We start from the raw sequence: 22271 nt of genomic DNA, 5'->3' as shown, positions 1-22271 counted from the left end.
ATCATTTTTAACTGCTTCAGTTTTCTTTTTCAATAATTAAGTTATGATTATTATAAATCCTCGGGCTCGGCATTCAACTAGAAACATGCTTGGTGAAAAGTGAAACTGACGAAACAGCAATGTAAGATTTTTTGTAGCTGCACGACACAGACAATACAACAAGACAAGCATGGAGGACATAGAAGAAATTATGCGGATGGACAAAGAAAAATTGGCGGCGCCAATTAAGACCATAAAGGTATTGGCTTAACTTTAACAGGGGCCCCAAGAAGTAGAGTCACTGTGACACTGACTGTTTTAAAAAAGTGAGAGAAAGAAAAAAAAATATAAAAACTTTGTACACATGCAGTTGTATAGTAGTTGGAAGGCCTATATGTAAAATATTTTCCTTGACACTGTAGAAGTTAACTTCAAAGAGAAAAAAACAGACCTAAGCATATAAGGAAAGAAGACCTTAGGATTTCTCCGCCGAAATTTAAATATCAGCTCAACATCAATAAAGGAGAATACGTATAAGTCATTAGTTAGACCCCAGTTGGAGTACGCAGCACCTGTCTGGGACCCCTACACCCAAAAAGACATCCATAATCTGGAAATGGTCCAACGACGTGCTGCACGCTATGTAAGCAATAGGCATGGAAACAGGTCAAGTGTGGACAGCATGATACAACATCTGCAATGGCAAACACTGGAAGAACGTAGGCGAATTTCCAGACTCGTCCTGTTTTATAAGCATCCTGTTTTATAAGATCGTTCATGATGATGTTGCCGTTACCAAGCATGATCGACTTATTCCACCACTACGTCGATCACAACATACTCACCAAGAAGCCTACCAATTACCATCTTGTAAAAGTGACTATAGAAAATTCTCGTTCTTCCCTCGTACCATCAAAGAGTGGAACCACCTACCACCAGAGATTGTCATGGCAAAAACACTTGAGACCTTTAGGTCTCAGGTGACCACCTATATGCCATGAATCATAATTAATATTTTAACCTTTTAACCTTTTAAATTTTTATGATTTTGGAACTCCATGCGCACCACACATGCCATAATAATCAACTAGTTGATTGTGGGCAGTACATTGCAGAAGCAGAAGTATAAATAATCAAACTGAGCGAGAGCGAGATTCGTCGAGATAAAAATTTTGGACAGACATCTTCCTAATCTCAGACAATGCAGTGTCACACAATTTCATTTGGGGTTTTGTGCCCGGAATGCCCGTTATGCAAATCATCCCATGTTTCCCACTATCGTTGATGCCCTGGAATACAATACATGTACTAACTAGACAGTGATTCCTTAAACATGTTAAATATATTTTATTTGTAGGAGAAATGGAAGTTGCTGCCTGCATTTCTGAAGGTGAAGGGGCTGGTCAAACAACATATAGATTCCTTTAATTACTTTATCAATGTGGAGGTGAGTATCAGACAAAGGGAGACAAATCTGTTAGCTGATCTGTTTAAGGACAGATGGACAAAGAAAATGGATACAGCAAAACTCGTTTATTATGAACACAGATATTGCAAATTTACAGCTATGCGAAGTCATCTTGGATCCCCAGCTATATAAATTTAATAAAGTTCTTATACGATTATATAATGGATGTAGTGAAGTAGTTTCATAGGTCCCAGTGACTTCTTGATAACCGGGTTTTGCTGTACCTGGATCATGTGGATTGGTGTATATTTTTTTTTCTTGAAAAGAATGTAAAAAAAATCTGTTTTAATTAAATGTGTACCATTACATGATTGCTAAATACCATTATATAATTATTCAATTTTAGATTAAAAACATAATGAAAGCCAATGACAAAATATTAAGTGATGCAGATCCAAACTTTTACATGAAGTAAGTACACAAGTACAAATTATTTTTTATACCAAATAAATTTTATAGTAACTTTATCATGATGAAGTTAAAAAAAATTAAATCATATCAGAATGAAAAGATGTATTACAATATACCTTAATATGTCAAGTGGTAAATCATTATGTAGAGTCCCAATTAACAATCTCCCATGTTTTTTGTGAGCCTATAATGACCTTTATTTTGGTGACGTTAGGTATTTGAATATTTATGTTGGAATGCCAGATGTGGAGGAAGGATTTAACATCACCAAACCTATCTCACCTCACGAAGTAAGTCTCACATCTCACGAAAACTATCTCATCTCAGGAAGTAAGCCTCACATCTCACGAAGCCTATCTCATCTCAGGAAGTAAGCCTCACATCTCACGAAACCTATCTCACCTCACGAAGTAAGTCTCACATCTCACGAAACCTATCTCACCTCACGAAGTAAGTCTCACCTCTCACGAAACCTATCTCATCTCATGAAGTAAGTCTCACATCTCACGAAACCTATCTCACCTCACGAAGTAAGTCTCACATCTCACGAAACCTATCTCATCTCATGAAGTAAGTCTCACATCTCACGAAACCTATCTCACCTCATGAAGTAAGTCTCACATCTCACGAAACCTATCTCATCTCATGAAGTAAGTCTCACATCTCACAAAACCTATCTCATCTCACGAAATAAGTCTCACATCTCACAAAACCTATCTCACCTCACGAAGTAAGTCTCACATCTCACGAAACCTATCTCACCTCACGAAGTAAGTCTCACATCTCACGAAACCTATCTCAGCCCATAAAGTCAGTTTGTTTCACACCTCACCTATCTCAGACTCATCTCTCATATAATCTATCACAGATTTACAAGGTAAGTATCACATCTCACTTTACAAAAATAAGTTTGATTTGCATCTTTTCAAACTAAGTTCACCTCAAAGATATACATGACTTTTATCCAACCAAACCTGTATCTCATGTATAGTAATTCTCTTCAGCTATTAAACAACCCATTTAATTTATATTCTCAAAACCTGGGTACATATTTGCTTGAAGTCTATGAGGAGAGAAGTTTTACCCTTGTAATTTTCTTTAAAGAAGCTTGCTGTTGTTATTTGCAGTGTCGTTTGCGGGACATGACTTACTCTGCTCCTATCACCGTGGATATTGAGTACACTCGAGGAAACCAGAGGATTGTTAGGAACAACCTACCCATAGGCAGGTAATGATAAACTCACCGACAGATTCCGCTTAACCTTTCCATAACACTAATAGGAATTTTTAAAAAGATTCTTGTTTTATTTGTACAATTTATCATCTGTTTTTGTTTATTGCTCAGTATAGTCTACACCAATCAAAACTTATGCATGCCAATTTTTGCAAGTGGGTGTCTTCCATAATAACTCAGAGAAATAAATTTCTTGTAAATTATGTAGTGAATTACAGTAAAACTAATGAATTTAACACATTTGTATTTGTGATTTGTTTATGTAGAATGCCCATCATGCTGAGGAGCTCTAACTGTGTACTGAACGGTAAGAGTCCGGCCGAGATGGCCAAACTAAACGAGTGTCCTATGGACCCCGGGGGGTACTTCATCACCCGGGGGACAGAGAAGGTCATATTAATCCAGGAGCAGCTGTCTAAAAATAGAATGATGGTGGACACCGAGATAGGGAGAAATCGATCAATAGAATGCTCGGTTACAAGGTCAGTGCTAAAAATAGATACACAATAGGATGCTCCGTTTTAAGGTCAGTGCTAAAAATAAATACACAATAGAATGCTCGGTTACAAAGATAGTGATAAATATAAATACATGTACCCAATATAATGCTCAGTTACAAGGTTAGTGGGGGAAAAAATGAACCCAAAAACTTTTTTTTTCAAAAAATTCCAACTTAATATGTTCCGCAATACCATCATGTATTTTAAGGTGATTTCTTTTTCCCCATGACAGCTCCACTCATGAAAGAAAAAGTAAGACGTATGTTTCCACAAAGCACGAGAAATACTACCTCCGACACAACACATTCACCGAGGTAAGGTTACCATAGTTACAGGGTACTTGATACATTTTGGTCATGGAGGTATATGCTGTAAAATGTGTTAAAATTCCCTTTTAAATATAAAGCTTAAGGTAGGATAGGCGAAAAAAGATTTTTTTTAATAACCAACTACTTCTCAGTATAATACAAAATAAATAAGAAAAAGTAGGTAACAATATTGTTCTAAGATTACAATGTAGTGTGACATTTTATGAAATAACAATGTAACATGACATTTCAGGACATCCCTGTAATGTATAGAAAATACAATGTAGCATGAAATTTTAAGACATCCCTGTACCATAATTATAGAAATTATAATGTATCATTTGTGTGATGTCTTATGATGCTATTTAAGGACTTCCCTGTAGCTATAGGAATGACAATGTAGGATGCTAATTTAGGACATCCCTGTACTGCTATGTACTGTACATTGATATGTAATGTAATGTTTTAGGACATCCCTGTAGCTATAGCCTTTAAGGCAATGGGGATAGAGTGCGATCAGGAAATCGTACAGATGATCGGCAGTGAGGAGGAGATTCTGACGTCTGTCGCTCCATGTCTGGAAGAGTGTCACCGCGCCCAAGTCTTCACACAGCTACAGGTAAATATAGATATTGTTATACCTGCAAACTAATTCTCCGTCTTTTATATGAAATGTCTGTGTCCATACTTGTAATAAATATGTGTTTAATGAACTAAAAGTAGTCATTTTAACTTTGTCCTTCCAACATACATAAACAACAGGAATTTTTACTACTCTTCCACTCCTCTAAGTGTTTTTAAATACGGTACAATTTTTCACAATGAATACAACTTTTTTGCAATATTACAACACCATATTTATAGAGGTTTATAGAGGTTTGCTAAGTAGAAGTATTCCCATTTAATCTTGTTCTTGCCTGATATTTTTACCTTGAATAATTATAACTTTTAATGACTGGATATTAAGTTATTTCTATGTATTTACCCTCTGATTTCAGGCTTTAAAGTATATAGGACAGAGAGTTAGACAGAGAAGAGTGTGGGGAGGATCCAAGAAAACCAAGATTGATGAGGCCCGAGAGGCTCTGCATGACATAGTGCTAGCTCATGTACCGGTAGGTGGAAAAATCTAGAGAGATGCAAAGAATTCAAGATTGTGAATTTATATTCAATGTATAGATTGATTTGACAAAATGATTCTTGTTTGGAAAAAAAAATGTATTGAAGGATTAAGATTTTAATGTGCTTGCAACATAATAATGACTCTCTAAAAGCAAATCCAGATCCAATGATTCATACACAGGTGTATGTGTTCTAATAATACAGTCAAACTTGTTTTAAGAGGCCACCTTTTGGAAGTCTGGAAACTGGCCACTTAAGATAGGTGGCCTCTTATTTCAGTTTGCCCTCGAAAAGGACATTTGTCAATAAATAAACAACATTAAGCACTACAGTTTAATTAATTAATCATAATTACCGGGGTAAACAGTTCAATTTCACAAAAGCTTTTTATGTGTATATATAATAATTAAAGCTCATGTAAAAAGAATACTAAAGAATTCGAAATGTTTAAGGTTTTGTGCATGTTTCTGTTCCTACATATTAGTTAAACATCATGCATTCATAAGTGTGCTTTTGTTACATTGAATTATTAAAAAAAATTAATTCTTTTAATTTCATTTGAAGAAATACATATAGTACCTGACTATTATCCTTTTTATAAAGAAAAAATACACAAAAATACAGTTTAATGGTTAATAAAATAAATCATAGGAATTTAAGTAAGAATATGTCAATCAAAATTCACTTACATGCATATGTGAAAAAAATAGTCAGCAGTGTACCCCCCCCCCCCAACTTAATCAATCGGTAATTAACTTACTTACTCAAGTTTATAAAGTCTGATTAATTTTATTGTTTATAAAGCTGTCAGAATTTCTATATAACATACACAAAAATAAAAGTAACCAGTTGACCAGAGATATGTATTTACGCAGTTGAAAATCATTCCATAACACAGGTGTCAAATGCAGTAGAGCGTGACTAATCCCTATCAATCGTCTCTTGATAGCACGAGATAATCATGCCATATGAAGCACTTTGTTTTTACAAGAGTAGCAATTAGGGCTTCTACATGGAATCAAAATCTAAAGGTGTGAATTTCTTTATATCTAGAGGAAAGTATCACTTGTACAGTAATAAAATTCTTTTAATTTTTCAATCGGCGATCTTGAAAAATAATTACAAATTGATCTAACAGGACAAATATTTATTTTTATCATGAACAAAAACCGAGTATCTAAAAGCAATTTCTTTAATTGCATTAATAGGTTAAATTGACTATCGAGGATATAATTGCCCAAGCCATCACATTTAAAACTGATAGAATCGCAACAAGTGACAAAATGGCCGCCTATTACAGTGTCAATAAGGTTGTTGGGGGAGGATTTGAGTGGCCGCTGGCCGCGTTACACAGGTGGCTGTTTATTCCAGTTAAAATATATAGTAAAAATCATCGGGGGAACTGAAAGTGGCCGCTGACTGCAAGTGGCCGTTGATTTCGGGTGGCCGCTAAGACAAGTTTGACTGTATATATCATTGCTGTCCAGGTTGTGGAGTGGAACTTTAAGTTGAAGGCAGCTTACCTGGCCCTGATGGTCAGACGGGTCATCCTGGCTAAAGATCAGCAGGTCAAAGGTGATGACCGCGATTACTACGGCAACAAGAGGCTGGAGTTAGCAGGACAACTTCTCTCTTTATTGTTTGAAGATTTGTTCAAAAAGTTCAACTCAGAGGTACAGTACATGTATTACATTGATGGAGTAATTGTATTACTTTCATATATTGAACATGTACAATTAGTGACTTAAAATTTCTCTGATTTGCATGACCTTTTAGATGCTTAACTTTTCATATTTTTCTGACCCTACCTTTCTGTGAAGTACTGCATTACTTTTATATAATTCTGTAGGACTGTATTTAGGATGGATAATGTAATTGTAAACACTAAGTACTGCTTGATGAATTCCTTCATATCTTTTCTCTCTTCCAATTAGTTGAAGAGGATAGCAGACATGACGATTCCTAAACCCAGGGCTGCCCAGTTTGACATCATCAAACACATGAGACAGGACCAGATTACTAATGGACTGGTCAACGCAATATCTACAGTAAGTTGTAGTGGTCAATGCAATTTCTATGGTAAGTGGTAGAGATCAACACAATTTCTAAAGTAAGACAGTGGTAGTGGTCAGCGCAATTTCTACGCTAAGTGGTAGAGGTCAACGCAATTTCTAAAATTAATCTTGTCATTAGTACATTACACTAACAATATAATTTTGTTTGCAGGGTAACTGGTCGATCAAGAGATTTAAGATGGAGAGAGCTGGGGTCACACAGGTTCTGTCTCGCCTCTCTTACATCTCCTGCCTGGGGATGATGACCCGAATATCTAGTCAGGTCAGTAACAAACATTCAGAGTTTGGATATATCTGATACTAAATGAAGTATTGTTTTTTTTTATGATTAAGATATTCATTTCCTGATGGGTCAAATTGAGCCAGTTCTATTATTTACATGATTGTGTACAATATATAACCTGTTTGTGTTTACAGTTTGAGAAGACGAGGAAAGTCAGCGGTCCACGTTCTCTCCAGCCCTCACAGTGGGGAATGCTGTGTCCCTCAGACACACCTGAAGGGGAGGTAATTCTAATCATACTCGTCTATTTATAAAACAATATCAAAAAATGAAACTGTTTTTTCACATATTATAAGAAAGAGGACTGCTTTGTTATTGCTCAAAGCTGGCTGTACTGTCAATCAAAGACCGATTGACCAGATTATTAACCAATCATTGGACACCTCTTATTCTGTTGACCAATCATTGACCCTCTTTCTGTGTTTACAAGTCACTAACCCTCTTTTATTTCTGTTGACCAATCGCTGACCCTTTTTTTCTGTTGACCAATCACTAACCCTCTTTTATTTCTGTTGACCAATCACTGACTGTTTATTTCCAGGCCTGTGGACTTGTGAAGAACCTTGCCCTGATGACCCACATCACTACGGACCTGGACGAGGGGCCGATTATTCGCCTTGCCTTTAACCTTGGAGTAGAGGACATACAGCTGTTGAGTGGGGAGGAGATGACCAGCTCCAGGGTTTATCTGGTCTTCCTCAATGGTGAGGTTTTATATACAAGTGTTAGAGTATATAATTTATTGCTTTATAGCATGTTTCGCCATCCTTAATGCTTACAATAAGTAGTTGAATGCAAACATTTCAGCAACAGTAGTTTTCTATCTTTACAAAATGCATGGTATAATTGGAAAGAAATGAATGTTTAAATTGATGCTGAGGCAAGGCAATTTGATTTTATTATTATATGGGGGAAAAAATCTGTTAAAAGGATCAAATTGAATGTAGATTTTATTAATTTGACTTCCGTATTTTTGTTCCATTATCATTCTTGTATAGACCAGAATACTCATCTTTTTTATTGCCTGATATTGTTAATTTAATGAATTTGTTTACCAGGTAACATTTTGGGAGTGATACGTGACTACCATAAACTGGTTCGTACCTTTCGTTTGATGCGACGGTCGGGTTACATCAGTGAGTTTGTGTCGGTCTGTACTAACCATACCCACCGCTGTGTTTATATTTCTACTGATGGAGGAAGATTATGTAGGTAGGTAACTTTAGAACACACAGAAGATCTTGCATCACTTGTTCATGTAAAGGATTACTGTAAACCAACTTTTATTCGTGTGCAAGAAATTTTCACGAAGTTCGCAAGAGCCTCATCATTGCGAATATTTATCGTCGCGAACAGTTCTTAAAATGTGTGTATCCTATAAAAATAGATCCAAAAAAGCTTGATGGCGAAAATTAATCGTCACGAACATGTTTATCCCCGGTAAATCGTGAAATAAACTCGTCGCGAATAAAAGTTGGTTTACAGTAATTACTTATTAATGAAGCATGTTTTTTGAAAGTCATTGGTGTATGATATGCACAGTGTTTCATGAATTGAATTTTCATGTTTATCAAGTTTAAAATCTTGAACACTAAGATACATTTTATTTCAATGTTTTCTTTCACTCCTGACCTGCAATATTTTAAACTTTTATTTTACACTTTTTTGAAAACTTTGTTGCAGGCCTTATATAATTGTCCAAAAAGGACAACCTCTGGTGAAACAAAGACACATAGAGGAACTCACTCAGGGATTCAGGTAAAGGTTTACATGGCACCCAATTAATTTATTAATTTTTACTAAGCCACCATTCTTGTTATAGAAGCAAAGTCCCCACAGTTTCTAAAGCTTCACACATTCTTTGATTTGTAGGAGTTTTGATGATTTCCTGAAGGAGGGTCTGGTGGAGTATCTAGATGTAAATGAAGAGAATGACTGTATGGTGTCACTGTACGAGTCTGGCATCACCTGGTATGAAATGATTTCAACTAATCTTGTATAAAAAGGAAATACATGTATAAAATGTTTTCCACATCAGTTGACTTGAGGAAAAAAAAATGAATATTTTTTTAACACAGATGTGACTTTTACCTGAATTTACATAAAAAAATTTCTACTGCCATATGTCAATTAAACTGAACATTATATTCTACAATACATGTATATGTGTGTATGAAGAGAAAGCATTATGACTCAAAGAACTTTCATGAAATAATTTAAACTTGCTTTAGTTTTAACAGAGATTTACAGTGCATTTTAATTTTATCTTAAAGGGAGACCACTCATTTAGAGATAGAACCTTTCACCATTCTGGGAGTGTGTGCAGGATTAATACCCTACCCCCACCACAACCAATCTCCCAGGAACACCTACCAGTGTGCTATGGGCAAGCAGGCTATGGGTGAGTTCACCAACTGCATGTCAGCAAGATGGAGACTCTAAAAATTGAGATGGAAGATCAAATAAAGAATTAATACTGTCTTTCTATTTTTAAAACTTATTTAAAAGAACCATTTTTAAAGCAATAAAAAAAAATTGAAGAGAAAAACCCTAAGTACATTTTAAAGGACTTTTAATTAGGTGATTATGTAAATGTTTTACAGGTACCATTGGTTATAACCAGAGGAACAGAATAGACACTTTGATGTATCTACTGTGTTATCCTCAGGCTCCTCTTGTCAAATCTAAGGTAGGTCTCCACTGGTCAAATCTAAGGTAGGTCTCCACTGGTTAAATCTAAGGTAGGTCTCCACTGGTTAAATCTAAGGTAGATCTCCACTGGTTAAATCTAAGGTAGATCTCCACTGGTCAAATCTAAGGTAGGTCTCCACTGGTTAAATCTAAGGTAGGTCTCCACTGGTTAAATCTAAGGTAGGTCTCCACTGGTTAAATCTAAGGTAGAACTCCACTGGTTAAATCTAAGGTAGATCTCCACTGGTTAAATCTAAGGTAGGTCTCCACTGGTTAAATCTAAGGTAGATCTCCACTGGTTAAATCTAAGGTAGATCTCCACTGGTTAAATCTAAGGTAGGTCTCCACTGGTTAAATCTAAGATAGGTCTCCACTGGTTAAATCTAAGGTAGGTCTCCACTGGTTAAATCTAAGCAGGGCTGGACATTAACACTTGTCCGCTTGTCCGGTACCAATGAAAAAAAAATTCGGACAAGTGAATATTGCTGGGCACTTGTCCAATTGGACAAGTGATTTTTGATGTTAAGAAGTCTTCAGGTAATAATAATAAACAACAGTTTCTATTGAAAAGTTTATTGAATAAAAACGGAAACAGTAAATTAACCCGAATTTGGATCCTGATATCAATCGCTTTGTAAGTTCACACTTGATCGGGATCGATATACACTAATTGCAGCCATAATATTGCATGGCGTGGATCTTATGACGTTTGTGAGTTCAGAATATATTTGATTGATATTACAGATTCTCTTGCGAACATTTATGTTGTTGTCAGGACAGGAAGTCTAGACAAATCTTTATTTTGCATGTGTTTGTCTTATTTATCAATAACAACACTAATAAATCAAGCATATGTAATTTTTTAATTTAAATAATATTTTTCAAGTTGACAGAAGATATTCATTGAAAAATTTTCGGACAAGTGAAGTTGAAGTTCGGACAAGTAAATATCTTGGTCACTTGTCCGAATTGACAAGTAGGAAAAAAAGTTAATGTCGAGCCCTGCTAAGGTAGGTCTGCAACTCCTGGAAAACAGCATTCCAAAAATAAAGTGGAGATGCTTGAAATCCTTGCATAAATATCATTCTTGTCAATATTTTGTACTTTTGAATATACATAGTCCTATGTCTCTTCATAGCTAACAATACAAGATCTAGCAGAAGATGGTATTCGTAGACCAAAATATTTAGCAAAATGAAATTTGTTACAATGTCCATAAATATTATGCTGGAAAAATAATCTTTCAAATTCTAAATACTTCAGCAATAACAATAAATGTTTGTCAATAAGCACATTAATTTATGATTGTAATGATTTTTTTCTGTGTAGACTATAGAGCTGATCCACTTTGACAAGTTACCGGCGGGACAGAATGCCACAGTGGCGGTAATGAGCTTCAGTGGGTATGACATTGAGGATGCCCTGGTCCTGAACAAGGCTTCACTGGACAGGGGTCAGTCTACTTAACAAGTATAATACTCTCTTACCATGACTTAGAGCATGGACTTAGACTTCCAGAAAGTTACAAAAGAGAAAAGTACAGTTCAATTATTTCTTGAAATGTGAGAAGTTTTTTAGGGACCTATTATATTTTTCATCTTTTTGTCTGCAAAATGACCATAACATTTGAAATTTACATGTACCATTTAATTAGACAAGGGTTGAACTCATATTTGTCTGGCTTATTTTCGAAGTCTTACAAGCATGGTCTAGGATATGATCATGAATAACATATTATTGAATTCAAGGCTTTCATAAACTTAAGATTCGTTGTAATTATTGAATTCAGTCATTTTGTTTTCAGTATGAAGAAATTTGCCTAAAACACATAGTTCAGGTTTTTTCCCTATTTCTGTAGGTTTTGGTCGGTGCTTGGTTTACAGAAAACAGGCCTGTACCCTGAAGAGATACACTAACCAGAGCTTTGACAAAGTGATGGGTCCCATGGTGGACGCCAACAGTCACAAACCAATCTGGAAACACGAGGCTCTGGACTCAGACGGGATCTGTTCACCAGGTGTGAGGTCTCTCTTTACTGGTCAATGATTCAATTTGAAGGGAATACAGGAAAGCTGTAAAATATTTAACTTCATATACCAAATAATCTTTTTTTTATACCTATTTTCTATATATTTTAAATCAGAAATTAAAGATTATGTGATGTTTGAATTTCTTCAGAACCTATTTGTGATTATGAGGACAAACTTCTTACTAGTAAATTAGCTTACACATAGTCAGACTAGCTTACAAAGAGTCAGACTGTGTGATGGCTAAAGGAGACTGGACTAGTTCAATTTCCAAAACAGCAAAACTTATTACATGAATGATGTGCATGTTATTAGGTATGCCTACCCCTAAGTGATGCATAATAACTTACGTGTATATGGAAATAATATCCAGTTAAAATGTCTTCAAGGCTGTATGTTTAATGAAGAAATAAGTAATGTCTTTTTTGATGAAATACTCACATTTCAGATTTCTCAACCACCATTTATTCGTCATTGTAAGAGCCTTTACTCAGTATGTCCAAGACAATTATCATTTTAATACTAAACTCTTTATTGATTACCAAGGAGAGAGAATGGAGAACAGACAGGTGCTTGTCAATAAGTGGATGCCCACGGTGACGATGAACCCAATACAGCAGTCTCCTACACAACAGGGTCAACCGCAGGGGCCAGATTACAGAGAGGTACCCATCACGTAAGTATTAATACATCCTCAGTACTCAACACCAGGGTCTACTCTCCTACAACACAGGGTCAGCCCCAGGGGCCGGAGTATAGGGAGGTACCTATAACGTAAGTATTAATGTATCCCACGGTGACAATGAACCCCATACAGCAGTTTCCTACACCACAGGGTCAGCCCCAGGGACCAGATTACAGAGAGGTACCTATAACGTAAGTATTAATGTATCCCCAGTACTCAACCCCAGAATATATGTAGGTCCCCATCACGTAAGTATTAATACATCCCCATTCCTTAGAGTATAGGGAGGTTCCCATAACTTATGTATGAAAACATCCTCAACACCAGGAGCCAGCTTATAGTGAAGTCCTTATCACGTGATGTACATGTATTGATTAGATACTCCAGGGGACCTTATGAACCAGACTGTAGACACCCTCCTACATGTATCAGGTAGTTATCACCTTCAGTAGTTTTTTTCTCTTCATGAAGTTGTGCTTTGTACACATCAAAATATAGAAAAATCCTTTCCAATTAGTGAATTAAATTCAAATCCAGTTGACAAAAATATAATATCCTCTATGTACATGTATATGTGTCAATTTCAGTTACAAAGGTGCAGAGGCCTGTTATATAGAGAAAGTTCTGATTACGTCCAATCCGGAGGAAGCGTTCTTAATTAAGATCCTACAGCGACAGACTCGGAGGCCGGAGATCGGGGATAAATTCAGCAGCAGGCATGGACAGAAGGGGTAAACCAGCTAAATATTACAGATTTAGTTGTTACTTCAAGTCAATTGAATAATTCCTATAATAATAATTGTAAAATTTAAGTGTCTGTGTCCCTGACCATTAATATGAAAGGGAGATAACCAGCCTTATGTAAATCACTTTTTAGCTCACCAGAGCCGAAGGCTCAAGTGAGCTTTTCTGATCAAAATTTGTCCGTTGTCTGTCTTTGTCGTTGTTGTCGTAGTCGTTGTTGTCGTTGTCGTCGTCGTCGTAAACTTTTCACATTTTCATCTTCTTCTCAAGAACCACTGGGCCAATTTCAACCAAACTTTCCACAAAGTATCCTTGGGTAAAGGGGATTCAAGTTTGTTCAAATGAAGGGCCACACCCTTTTCCAAGGGGAGATAATTATGAATTTGAGAAAAATTAATGCCATTTTAAAAAAAATCTTCTTCTCAAGAACAACTGTACCAGGAAAGATGAAACTTATGTGGAATCATCCTCAAGTAGTGTAGATTCAATTTTGTTCATATCATGACCCCGGGGGGTAGGGTGGGGCCAAAATGGCCGATCAAAATTTTACATAGGAAATATAGGAAAAATCTTTAAAAATCTTCTTCTTAAGAACCACAGGGCCAGGAAAGATGAAACTCATGTGGAATCATCCACAGATAGTGTAGATTCAAATTTTTTCATATCATGACCCCCGGGAGTAGGGTGGGGCTAAAATGGCGATCAAAGTTTTACATAGGAATATATAGGAAAAATCTTTAAAAATCTTCTTCTCAAGAACCACAGGGCCAGGAAAGATGAAACTCATGTGGAATCATCCACAAATAGTGTAGATTCAAGTTTGTTCAAATCATGACCCCTGGGGGTAGGGTAGGGTAGGGCCAAAATGGCTGATCAAAGTTTTGCATAGGAGTATATAGGAAAAATCTTTAAAAATCTTCTTCTCAAGAACCACTGGGCCAGGAAAAATGAAACTCATGTGTAATCATCCTCAGATAGTGTAGATTCAACTTTGTTCAAATTATGACCCCTGGGAGTAGGGTGGGGCCAAAATGGCTGATCAAAGTTTTACATAGGAATATATAGGAAAATCTTTCAAAATCTTCTCAAGAACCACTGGGCCAGGAAAGATGAAACTCATATGGATTCATCCGGGGGTAGGGTGGGGCCAAAATGGCCGATCAAAGTTTTACATAGGAATATATAGGAAAAATCCTTAAAAATCTTCTTCTCAAGAAGCACTGGGCCAGGAAAGATGAAACTCATGTGGAATAAAGATGAAACTCATGTGGAATCATCCTCAGATAGTGCAGATTTAAGTTTGTTCAAATTACGACCCCCAGGGGGAGGGTGGGGCCAAAATGGCTGATCAAAGTTTTACCTAGGAGTCAGTATCTTTTTTTAAATTCTTCTTAAGAACCATTGAGACAGGAAAGATGAAACTCATGTGAAACTATCCTCAGGTAGTGTAGACCCAAGTTTAACATAGGAATATATAAGAAAAATCTTTAAAAATCTTCTCAAGAACCACTGGGCCAGGAAAGATGAAACTCATGTGGAATCATCCTCAGGTAGTGTAGAGTCTAGTTTGTTCAAATCATGACCCCCAGGGGGTAGGATGGGGCCAAAATGGTCGACCAAAAATTTATTCTCATAGGAATATAAAGGGAAACCTTTTAAAATCTTCTTTTCAAGTATTTCAAAGCCATGATTAGTAATATTTATGTAGAATTATCCTCAGGTAGTGTAGATTCTAGTTTGTCCAAATCATATGTGGTTTTTCCTAGCTGATGTGCTCAGGTGAGTGCTGTGGCCCCTGGGCCTCTTGTTAATGTTTGTTTTATATGTTAAATTTTGGACCTCTGTATATTTTTACATGTACACTGTACACAGTTATTGAACAATACATATTTTTAATATTTAAAGGGTTTGTGGATTAATTGTACCCCAAGAAGATATGCCATTTACTGATCTGGTATGTATGAAAAATGATCTGAAATTAATTTTCTGCAAAAGCTGTTGATAATACTCTGGAGCCGTTTAACAAAAAAAAAAACATAACATGTAAATATCATGAATAATAACCTAGTCTGGAGCAATATCTAAATGCAATGTATCTTCATATTTATATAATGTTACATGTACATAGTAATTTAAATTTTAGTTTGTCTCAATATATGTACACTAAATTCAATATGTTGCACAAAAATGGAGTGTATCTTTAAATCATTATGTACGAGGTGTTAGAAAAGTTCGCGGGCAAGTTCTATTGTGAGCGCGCTATTTCCCCGAAACCAGTCAAACTTTCCAGATAAAATCTTTACCTTTTTTCCAATAAATATACAAGAATTCGGTTCTTTCCGGTGATTATTGAAAAAGATACAGCTTTCTTATTTTGATAAAACTTGCTTCACGGAGCATGCTACATTTTGGTACGTTTACATCACAAAGACTCTTTATTAAAATTAAAAATTGCACCATTGTAGCGCAAAGAGATTTATGATATTTTACTTGCCGCTAAAGTATTCATGAAACGTTATTGTGAGAAAATTTGATCTAAATTGGAGGGTATATGACTGTTTTATAGCCGTTTATAAATGATCAACGCGTGAAAACACAGCCAAAAATCGGAACGTCATTGAGCGTCATGGAGCACTGCACTGCGTAAAAATTATGTAAGCAGACTGGAAAATGTCTAAAAAGAGATTAAAATGTTAAAGATGCTGCCGGGAATTTCCTACACCTACAAGGGACAAGTTTTTAAATGGCTGTAGCTTCATCAGAATGAAGGATTAACATTTTGAATGATTAACTCCAATGATGCTTCAATACCCCCGTATCGCATGGACTTTGCGTTGCGCGTATATGGTTTTGCATAGTTTCCATACCTGATCGATCTACTGCATAGACTTTTTTTAAGATCTCAGTAATATCCGAATTAGTACAAAAGACATTATGGAAGTTAAATAACATGTCTTGATATAGATATTCAATTTTAAAGTAGAAAAAGATTGAAGAAAATCTGAAAAATTGAAAGATTTATAGAACTGCGACAAAGCTTAATGGGTTGAAATCTGGTTTTCACGTCGCCTTACGTCAAGTGATTGCTCCGTGAATCCCATGACCTTATAGTAAAAATCGTTGTAAATTTTCAAGATTTTATCATATGGACCTGATTTTTTACATACCAATAAACAAAATATGGGAATTTATTCAGACATAGGTCATACTTCACAGTTCACAATAGATTTTCCGTAATTCAATGTGTCCGCGAACTTTTCTAACGACTCTTGTATTTTCATAATTTCAGGGAATTTGCCCAGACATTGTAAGTATTGATGTAACATTGAAATTCTTCTCCAGTACACAGTTTATGTGTTTGATATTGTATACATATTTATGGATTGTTTTATTAGAGGATGTTTCAAGACCATCATTGTTTGACCTTCAGATAATGAACCCCCATGGGTACCCCTCCAGAATGAATGTGTTTGTTTTATATATGACCTTTATTGTTTGACCTTCAGATAATGAACCCCCATGGGTACCCCTCCAGAATGACTTTTTCTTATATATGACCTTTATTGTTTGACCTTTAGATAATGAACCCCCATGGGTACCCCTCCAAAATGAATGTTTTTGTTTTATATATGACCTTCATTGTTTGACCTTCAGATAATGAACCCTCGTGGCTACCCCTCTACAATGACTGTGTTTCTTTTATATACAACCTTCATTGTTTGACCTATAGGTAATGAATCCCCATGGGTACCCCTCCAAAAAAGACTGTGTTTTATATATGACCTTCATTGTATGACCTTCATTGTTTGACCTTCAGATAATGAACCCTCGTGGCTACCCTTCTACAATGACTGTGTTTCTTTTATATACAACCTTCATTGTTTGACCTATAGGTAATGAATCCCCACGGGTACCCCTCCAAAAAAGACTGTGTTTTATATATGACCTTCATTGTTTGACCTTTAGATAATGAACCCCCATGGCTACCCCTCCAGAATGACTGTGGGTAAACTGATGGAGCTGATGGGGAGTAAATCTGGTGTGCTGGATGGGAAATGTCACTATGGAACAGGTAATTCTGTGTGTTACATACAATCATGTCAGTGTTTTGTACACAGTTAACCTGTATGCTGGATTCAATGTAAATTATGTAAATGCTAAATAAAGACTTCATTTGCAGATAAAAAAAAAGTTATTAAGTTAACATTGCATTCACAACATCTTCTTTAACTTTTCAAACTAAATATCAAATGAAAGAAAGTTGCATGGAGGAAGAACTTAAGAAAACAAGTGTTTGTGTTATTTTGAACTGAATGTTCCGGAGGCCAAGGCAAAATTTAACAATCTGTTTCTATTTTTGTGTAATTCAGTCATGTGACTTATTTTAGCTTTTGGTGGAGACAAAGTGTGCGATCTGTCAGAAGATTTGGTCAGACATGGATTTAATTATCTTGGCAAAGATTTCGTCACCTCAGGAATAACAGGGTAACTTATAATGAATGAAATATTAAGTCCAAAAACTTAACCCGAAAGTATAACTTTGTAGATATTAAGAGAGGTCAAATTGTTTTGTTTTTTTTTTTTCTGTAGGGAACCACTTGAGGCCTACATTTTCTTTGGTCCCATATACTACCAGAAACTAAAGCACATGGTCCTCGATAAAATGCATGCCAGAGCCAAGGGTCCACGAGCTGTACTGACTCGACAACCCACAGAGGGTCGATCTCGAGATGGAGGCCTGAGACTGGGGGAGATGGAGCGAGATTGTCTCATTGGATATGGAGCTAGGTTTGTGTTTTATTCAACCAGTGAGATTTTGGACCTTGTTGTACACACAGGTTCTTGTGGACAGGACCCTCCCCCTGCCCCCAATATTCATCCCTGGGCCTTACTGGACATTTTTTTTTCACAAATTATGTTTATTACACTCATTCATCATACACAAACCTAGCTCCATATCAAGGAGTGAGATTTTGGACCTTGTTAGTGTATTGTTAAAGAAGTGAGATTTTAAACATTGTTAGTGTTAATAGAGGAAGATTAAATTGAGGCTGTCCTATTGTGTATGTGTATTTGAGGTAAAATTAAATCATGAAAATATGAATATAATGAAATATGAAAATAAGTTGATACAAGGCTAGTTTAGTGTTTTAAATAAGAAAAGGATAAAGTTAATATGATTTGAGGGATAGTTATTACATTACGGATATAATGAGATTCTCCCATGTTGTAATTTTGTGTAATTACAGATTTTATTTTTATTAATTTGTTGCATTTATTTATAACATTACAGCATGCTGTTGTTGGAGAGATTAATGATATCCAGTGATGCATTTGAGGTGGATGTTTGCGGTGAATGTGGCCTTCTGGGATACTCGGGCTGGTGCGAGTTCTGTAAATCATCACGTCACGTGTCCACTCTCAAAATGCCGTACGCCTGTAAACTGTTATTCCAGGAGTTACAATCAATGAACATTGCTCCAAGACTCTCACTCAAACCTTATAATGAAGTATAAAGACAGACAACTCCTCAATTTGGTTTTTTTGTATTAATTTTGTTGACCCAAAATAAAAATGTGATACAAAAAATAGTGTTAAATTTTTGTTTGAGGTCATGGATTTAATGCTACAAAGATTGGATATGTTATTATTGTTACACATATATAAGAGAACTCTTTCCCATTTGTTCTGGATTAAAAACTGCACACCGAAACATGTCATAAGGCATGAATGTCGATTTACAATTGGCAGTTGAATACTGTTCGTTATCTCCACATATTTCAATTAACTAGATGTAAACTAGAGTAAAAATCAGAAAGGCACAAACTATTCTCAGTTACATTTAGCACTAACATATGGACCAGGTATTCTCTGGTGGAAGACATTGATTGTCCCAGAATGCACCATGTAGGTAGATTGAGATCAGATATTTATCTTATAGTTCATGTACATGTGTATTACTCAAGAGATGAGGACATCTCTTTCTCTTGTGGAGGTTATTTTGTAGTCTGTGATGCATTGCTTTATACTAGCTTGGGCTAGCATGTTAAGCAGTTGGCACAATCAGTAGAGCAATGAACTCACTTGCCAGAGGTTCTGGGTTCAAAACCAAGTGTAGGGACCAACCTGTCTGTGTTATACCGTGTAATCCCTATTAACAGCCCTGGGCGCTTAGAAAATTGCAAAAAGGGGGCATTTATTTTAGTATTCTCTTTATGATAAATAATGTCATATTTTAACTTTAAAAAAAATCTTTAAAAAATAAATAGATACTAGGAACCACTAAAATAATGTATAATTTTACTTAAAGTGAAGATAATCCATCTAAATTATGCTAAATTATTTATTTTTCACTGAGAAACTGGATAATAGACAAGTTTCATTTTCACTTTCTTCATATTTTTGATATGATACTTGTTGATTCTAATCGAAGTACAAGGGCCCTTATTTTCTGACAATTGAAAAAGACCTAAGGGCGCGCTTATAGGGGCATGGGCGGTTAATAGGGATTATACGGTATATATAAAGAGACTAAATTGTACCCATTTCAATATCGCATCATGCTTTAAAAGGGTTATATTGTACATTTAATATGTAGATCTGTTTTATGAATGATGTTAAACAAACTACAGTCATATATTTAAAATATATTTAAGGGTATATAACACGAACAAAAATTAGATGAATGGATTGGTATATTTTTATGCCCCCCTTTGAAGAAGGGGAGCATATTGCTTTGCTGCTGTCTGTCGGTCCATTTAGTTTCCGTTCATTTTCTTCAAAACCGTTGCACATACTGATATGAAATTTGGTATACAGGTATATCAGATGAATATCTAGGTCAAGTTCTGTTTTGGGTACGTTCGCACCATAATTGAAAGAGTTATGCCCCCTTGACTTAGAAAAAATCCAATTATTTGCAGTTTTCGTTCATTTTCTTTAGAAAGGTTGCACACATTGAAATGGAATTTAGTATGCAGATTAGTCAGATGAATATCCAGGCCAAGTCTTGTTTGGGTACGATTGCACCATAATTGACAGACTTTTGCCTTTTTGGACTTAAAAAAAATTCCAATTTTTTGCAGTTTCCGTTCATTTTCTTTAGAAAGGTTGCACGCATTGAAATGGAATTTAGTATGCAGATTAGTCAGATGAATATCTTGGTCAAGCTTTGTTTTGGGTACGACTGCACCATAATTGACAGAGTTATGCCCCTTGGACTTAGAAAAATTCCAATTATTTGCAGTTTCCGATCATTTTCTTTTGAGAGTTGCACATATTGAAATGGAATTGAGTATAATACAGATTAGTCAGATGAATATCTAGGCCAAGTGTTATTTTGGGCTCGATCACACCGTAATTGACAGTTATGCCCCTTGGACTTAGAAAAATTCCATATTTTTGCAGTTTCCGTTCATTTTCTTTTGAGAAGTTGCACATGTTGAAATGGAATTTAGTATAAAAATTAGTCAGATGAATATCTAGGTCAAGTTATGTTTTGGGTATGATCACACCATTTTTGACAGAGTTTTGCGTTTTTGGATTAGAAAAATTCCAATTTGTGGTGGTGGGGGGGGGCATAAGTGTTTTATAAACATCTCTTGTTTTTGACTGATTTTAATTTGAAAAAAAGTTTGTTTGTGTTATTTATCCTTTTAAAAGTTTTTTTTTAATATAACAAAGAAAAATATCAATATAATTACAATATACATGTACCAGCAGGTAAAAATAAATGATTTTAAAATAGTTTTACTACAATTATTGATATCATCGATATTTTAATGGAGTTTTACGAAGAGACTTACTTTTACATTTGACAGCTGACTTTTACATTTTAGTGATTGGAGTTTGTATATGTTTAAACTTTAAATTGTAAAAGTCAGTCGTCAATTGTAAAAGTAAGTCACTTCATAAAACTCCAATTGTTGATATTTTAATTGGATATATTTGTGTGCTCTATGTTACATTCATTTCAAGTATGTATTAAAAATACTAAACATACCCTTTTCGTATCATGGGTTGATGCAAAACAAAAATTGTCAAAACTAAATTCACATTAAAAAATAATATGAAATCAGATTGTGAAATATATTGAATACAACACATTCAACTTCATAAATGAAATCGGACCTAGCAGTTTAAAAGTTTTTAAGTGGTATTTAGTCACGTGATAACAGATGACAGAACCGGGCCGGGAGCCATGTTGTATCAGGTAAGACAAAATGAAAGCTGTTTTACCTTATTTTTAAGTAGGAATTGTATTTTCATTAATTCCCCAAATGATTAAATTATTGTTTTTATGAAGGACTAAACATTATAGATACTAATCTTGTCTGTAACTTGATGGTTGATGAAGGATTTCAGAAATTCAAATTAGGTCATAAGTGTGTCCGATAATTTACTTTTCGATCATTCAAACTTGAACAAAAATCCTTTTTAGGATATAATATCTACGAGGGCTGTTCAATGAATTATGTCCTCGGTGCTCGGAAAGAAGCAAACGATGCTTTTGAATGATTTAGTCTTCCTGATTTTACTTATTAATCTCTTTTAATTCAGACACATGTCTGTAACATTTTTTATCCAATTTCTGATTGTTTTTAGAAATCATTTTTTGGTATGACCCTTAGTATACTGGAAAATGACAGATCCAATGATTTCCTGGACTTGTTTTTTCCTTCAAAAAGGTGTTTTTTTTCAAGTTTGGAAATAGAAACAAGTCAAAAGGTCAAAGATCTTGCAAT

At 35.3% G+C, this 22271-nt stretch overlaps 1 protein-coding gene across 2 annotated transcripts; it reads left to right on the top strand.

The window, feature by feature from the left end:
- The first annotated feature begins 67 nt into the window (after positions 1 to 67).
- LOC134266457 (DNA-directed RNA polymerase III subunit RPC2-like) lies at positions 68 to 19102 on the top strand. 2 transcript variants are annotated; one of them, XM_062748690.1, is made up of 29 exons: positions 68 to 238; positions 1337 to 1426; positions 1794 to 1858; positions 2073 to 2148; positions 2986 to 3086; positions 3359 to 3574; positions 3825 to 3906; positions 4370 to 4519; positions 4899 to 5015; positions 6510 to 6695; positions 6957 to 7070; positions 7249 to 7359; positions 7515 to 7604; positions 7922 to 8084; positions 8439 to 8592; positions 9064 to 9138; positions 9253 to 9351; positions 9654 to 9781; positions 9984 to 10069; positions 11401 to 11524; positions 11930 to 12088; positions 12645 to 12774; positions 13371 to 13514; positions 15433 to 15481; positions 16817 to 16834; positions 17494 to 17599; positions 17916 to 18012; positions 18118 to 18315; positions 18821 to 19102. In XM_062748690.1, exons 1-29 carry the CDS (start codon positions 170 to 172, stop codon positions 19041 to 19043), a joined length of 3420 nt encoding a protein of 1139 aa, XP_062604674.1. In that variant the 5' UTR covers positions 68 to 169; the 3' UTR covers positions 19044 to 19102. The 2 variants fall into 2 exon arrangements, with proteins under 2 accessions (XP_062604674.1, XP_062604675.1); XM_062748691.1 differs by lacking the exons at positions 17494 to 17599; positions 17916 to 18012; positions 18118 to 18315; positions 18821 to 19102 and adding an exon at positions 16958 to 17063.
- The last annotated feature ends 3169 nt before the right edge of the window (positions 19103 to 22271 follow it).

Source organism: Saccostrea cucullata, unplaced genomic scaffold, assembly GCF_032062105.1.
Source record: "Saccostrea cucullata isolate Sc308-1 unplaced genomic scaffold, CSIRO_AGI_Scuc_v1 ctg1298, whole genome shotgun sequence".
Classification (NCBI taxonomy): domain Eukaryota; kingdom Metazoa; phylum Mollusca; class Bivalvia; order Ostreida; family Ostreidae; genus Saccostrea; species Saccostrea cuccullata.
Note: the sequence above shows the minus strand (reverse complement) of the source record. Positions and strands in the feature narration are given on the sequence as shown.

Coding starts and splice junctions, on each gene's coding strand:
- LOC134266457 (XM_062748690.1), top strand. CDS start 170: ATGGAGGACATAGAAGAAATTATGCGGATGGACAAAGAAAAATTGGCG. Junction 8,085..8,438: donor TTATCTGGTCTTCCTCAATG/GTGAGGTTTTAT, acceptor TTTGTTTACCAG/GTAACATTTTGGGAGTGATA. Junction 8,593..9,063: donor GATGGAGGAAGATTATGTAG/GTAGGTAACTTT, acceptor ACTTTGTTGCAG/GCCTTATATAATTGTCCAAA.